This window comes from Phragmites australis, chromosome 14, assembly GCF_958298935.1.
Source record: "Phragmites australis chromosome 14, lpPhrAust1.1, whole genome shotgun sequence".
Taxonomy (NCBI): Eukaryota; Viridiplantae; Streptophyta; class Magnoliopsida; order Poales; family Poaceae; genus Phragmites; species Phragmites australis.
Genome location: NC_084934.1, coordinates 26,593,198 through 26,597,406, shown reverse-complemented (window position 1 = coordinate 26,597,406; position 4,209 = coordinate 26,593,198). Strand labels below are relative to the sequence as shown.

The following is a 4,209-nucleotide window of genomic DNA, read 5'->3' as shown; positions in this document are numbered from 1 at the left end:
TAGTTCTCTCAGTGCTTGAAAGACTAAAAAACAGACTATGGTTTCTCGTTCTAGTGCAGATGCTGAATTGCGAGCTATGTCATTGTTGATAGTGGAGCTCAGTTGGTTACGGTGGTTACATGAGGATTTTGGTGTTTCTTCTCCTGCACATACTCCTCTTTACCCAAACAGTACATGTGCTATCAGTATTGCTTATGATCTAGTAAAGCATGAGCTCACCAAGCATATTGATGTTGATGCTTCTTACACACGAACACATGTATATGATAAAGGTGATTGCTCTTTAGTATGTTCCTTCTAAGCTTCAGTTAGCTGATTTCTTCACGAAAGCACAGATTACTACTCAGTATATGTTCTATCTATCTAAACTCAGTGTGATTGATCCCCCACGAGTTTGAGGAGGCGTTAGATATATATATCTCTATGTAATATCCCTACTCTATAAAGGGTTCCTTGCATACTAGTCTAAGACCTCTAAGAATACAAGTTGCTATTCCTAACACAAAAAGATTAAAAACAACATGATCAAATCAAGATAGAGCTTTTTGCAACTCCCAAGCAAAGATCGAGAACATAACCAGTAATTTTTATTCTAATTTGAAAGTAATACAAATCCAACATTACAACTGTTGCACCACGTGAAAAAATTATGACGCCCTAAAACCGCCAAGCCGGTTGTCCAGGGAAATCACAATTTTAAGTTACAACGAAGTGATCTCAGTCCATCAGTACTAACCAAAACAGCAATATTTTAGTATAGCAGTTCACATGAACAAAACAAGTTTATACTATATCGCCTCTCACTTGCTCTTGGGAGCGCCATTAGCGGTAGCAACTCCACCCTTCGGCGGGTTAAGGTCATCCCAGGCCTCGATCCATGTGACCATGGAGTCAGCAAGCTTGTTGAAGTAGCCATCCACCTTGCCAAGCTTCGCCCTTACCTGCTTGGCCAGCTCAAGGTAACACTTCTGGACAGTGGTGGCCTCCTTTGGAAGGGAAACTGACTGGAAGAAGGGGATCAGTTCCTCTTGCCAGAAGATGCCGTTGTATTCCTTCTTCAGGTTCACTAACGGGTTGCTTGCTTTGCTGTGCCAGATGTAGGGCAGACCAGTCTTCACACCCAAGCCCAAATGATCCGTAATCACCTGCATTCCAGCATAGAAGGCAAAGGCATGGTTTACTCAGTACAAATATACTGCACAATACAACTAATCACCAAGCGATGCACTGCATAGAACCAAATTGCGCATGGCCGTCAAATTGTTCATTTGCATTTGCAGACATAACAGCAATGCAATTCTGAAGGAAATAATAGAATATACCTTCGTGCACCATCCAGCCCACATATCATCGTAGCGACCAATAGGCTGGCCATCACCCATAAGACCGAAATACATCGCAGGACCAATGAGCTCACGGTCAAATGCAAGGTTCATTCCACACATTGGGAAGAGGGTGCCATTTGGGATTGTAAGAATAGCATCCACATACCTGATTGCAGGAAAGAAATATCACATTAGCAAAAGTAGATCGGAGATCGCCTAAGTGATGAAAGCTGCTGGAATGTAACATCTGTACCTGGTATTCCTCTCAAGGGGCTTAACAAGCTGAGTAGGGGCATCATAGTCCGGAATGTTGAGCCAAAGCCCATGCGAAACAGCAGTTGGAACACCCTCACGAAGGCTAAAGGGGTACCCACGAACAAAATCGGCGCCATCACGGTAAGGGTCATACAAAGTATTAAAGAAAAACGGAGTAGAAGGGCTCAGAAGGTTCTTGATGTGCTGCTCAAGTGCATTGATGTCCTTTCCTGATGGATCCTTAGCAACCTGCGAGTTTGCAAAAGGAATAGGTCAGTAAGAAGTCAATGACAAACAGTAGAGCAAAATGTGGCATGAATTAGCAGCCTAAATGTATTTAACAAGTACAGAGTAGACAACTAAAATAATGGCATCACATTCCAAGGCTCTAAATTTTATACTGCAAGGCATGTGCATGTGCTAGTGTCAGCTGCCAAGTAAAAATAGAAAACTATTCTGCAGGCCATCCTTTCATGCAAGTAATGCCATGAAAGCGAACATCAGTATACTGTTTTTTAAACAAATATCTATTTAAAAAAAGGCCAACTCTTAAAGTTAGAAGTTTTGCTTCTATATTAATGCTAAAAGAAGTTCGCTTCTGCAGGGAAGATCCCTACATCATAAGACCATCCTTAACTATATTTATTTCATTTCGTTTTTTTCTTGATTCTCTTTACGTTCTTATTCTATTTATTTTCTCCTATCTTCAACAATTTCTCTTTGAAGTATTTGTGAAGTAAAATGAGAGAATCTCGTCTAGGAGGGAATGATGTTAGAAATACTTTCGTAACGAGAACTATAAAAGAAAACCGTTAGAACGTTGAAGGAAAAGAAAAATCCTTTTGCGAAGAGATTCTCGCTTGGGAAGGTCTAAGCCAGCCCAATGATTCAATAAAAAAATAAATTATTTGGCAACCAGTTGGGACCCTGGAGTGAATGCACTAGGAAGTTGGAACATTGCACAGATTTTAGCCCTATAAGAATTTTCTTAATATCCCTATGTTAATCCCTACAGATTTTTTCCAATGTAACAGATTTCTTATGTTTCCTTTGTTTTTGACAAGGCATGCTATTCATCAGTTTTTATCCTTCAGCCTCCAGGAGCTCCAGTTTGTCGGAGTCCAAACAATGCAAGGACAAAACAAAAAGTGAAGTACAATGCAAGGCTTGATGATGACATGGTCCACTAGGTGGTGGTGATTTCAGGGCAGTGGTAGCTCCAACCTAGATTTACATTACATTTCTAGTGCAAAGGAATAATATATGGTCATAATAAACTCCTATGGAAATAAAAAAAACATAGGATGGTCCAAGGCGGATAAACTGTTCATTTCAAACACATTATATGTTTAGGCTTCGGAATAAACCATGCAAGGTGCAATCAAGATAACTCTCTATTGTTGTTTTCATATTGTTAAATAAGCATTTTTGTCCCCTAGTTACTCAGTCTACTGATCATGACCGTCAAGCATAAACAAATTAATGCGTATGCATCGACAAAACCGACAAAATATGGCGGCAAGGCGACATATACAAGTTACATTGTTGCATCGTCATATCTGAATCCAATAGCCATTGTGAATTACTGCACACCAAAGATCAAACGCATATTCCAGTTCACATCCCATCCAACTCGAAAAAATACACGGCCAAAGCAGTGAGGCTAGATCCAATGCTTGATACTTTTTAGCAGTGGAACAAGTCAAAAGTTCAGTCCAAGTAACATGATTAGATCTGACAGCTGCGACCATACGCATGACTCGGCTCCAAGTAATGGGGTGACGCTATCCAACTCGATAGATCAATCAATCATCTCAAACACGTGAAATTTGCAGTCTACCTACCCAGATCACAGTACAACGAACCAAGACAGACTTGACCATAACTAAGAGGAGTAACAGCAAAGACTCCAACTTTGCATCCAGTCCACCCGCGACAAATCAGACTAAAAACAGGAACAGAACCCAGATCACAAGGAAAGGAGCGAAGGAAGGACACTCACGAAGCAGTCGTCGTCGATGGTGTAGATATACTTCTTCTTGGAGACAATGTAGCCGAAGCAACGGCACGCCGAATCCTTGAAGGAGATGCAGGAGGCCTTAGGCCCGAGGATGCGGTTGATGTCGTTGCGGTTGTAGAGCTCGTAGTCGAAGCCCTCGGGGACGCGGATGGTCTTGGTGGGGTCGCCGTCCTGGACGATGATCAGGTGGTAGGGCTGGAAGAAGGGGCGCCACATCTCGAGGAAGTCGAGGTTGCGGATCGTCGGGATGACGATGTCCAGCTCGTCCTTGAGCAGCGGCGTCGGCGCGTGGGAGGCGGAAGCCATTGCGGGCGGCGAGTGTGGGGGGAGAAGCGAGGCAGGAGTGGGCTGGTGGAGCCGGTTGTCGTTTGCTTGTGTAGGAAGGGCACGGGGCGCTTGTCATGGTTATACACATTCAAACGTCCGGCCGTGACCGGGCCCGTCTGAAACTACAGGACCAGAAGTACGGGCCTAGGTCCGGCCCGGGCTGGCAAGGGAATAGGGCCGTGTTTGGTTGTGACCCCGAGAAGCCACGCCAAAATTTGGCATTGCCAAAAGCCGGGCATGGCCAAACCATGAGGGAAAAAAAGTGTTTGGATGGTGGCAAGT

The 4,209-nt window shown here is 43.5% G+C and overlaps 1 protein-coding gene across 1 annotated transcript; it reads right to left on the bottom strand.

The window, feature by feature from the left end:
- Positions 1–581: 581 nt before the first annotated feature.
- LOC133891134 (UDP-arabinopyranose mutase 3) lies at positions 582–3,965 on the bottom strand. Its single transcript, XM_062331857.1, has 4 exons — positions 3,583–3,965; positions 1,579–1,829; positions 1,323–1,491; positions 582–1,145 (listed from the first exon to the last, which is right to left on the bottom strand). Exons 1-4 carry the CDS (start codon positions 3,904–3,906, stop codon positions 801–803), a joined length of 1,089 nt encoding a protein of 362 aa, XP_062187841.1. The 5' UTR covers positions 3,907–3,965; the 3' UTR covers positions 582–800.
- Positions 3,966–4,209: the final 244 nt, after the last annotated feature.

Bases quoted from the DNA above. Each gene is read 5' to 3' on its own strand.
- LOC133891134 (XM_062331857.1), bottom strand. From the start codon at position 3,906: ATGGCTTCCGCCTCCCACGCGCCGACGCCGCTGCTCAAGGACGAGCTG. The intron at 1,492-1,578 runs GTACAGATGTTA...TCCTGCAATCAG, and splicing joins CCCCTTGAGAGGAATACCAG to GTATGTGGATGCTATTCTTA. The intron at 1,146-1,322 runs GTATATTCTATT...GCTGGAATGCAG, and splicing joins GGGCTGGATGGTGCACGAAG to GTGATTACGGATCATTTGGG.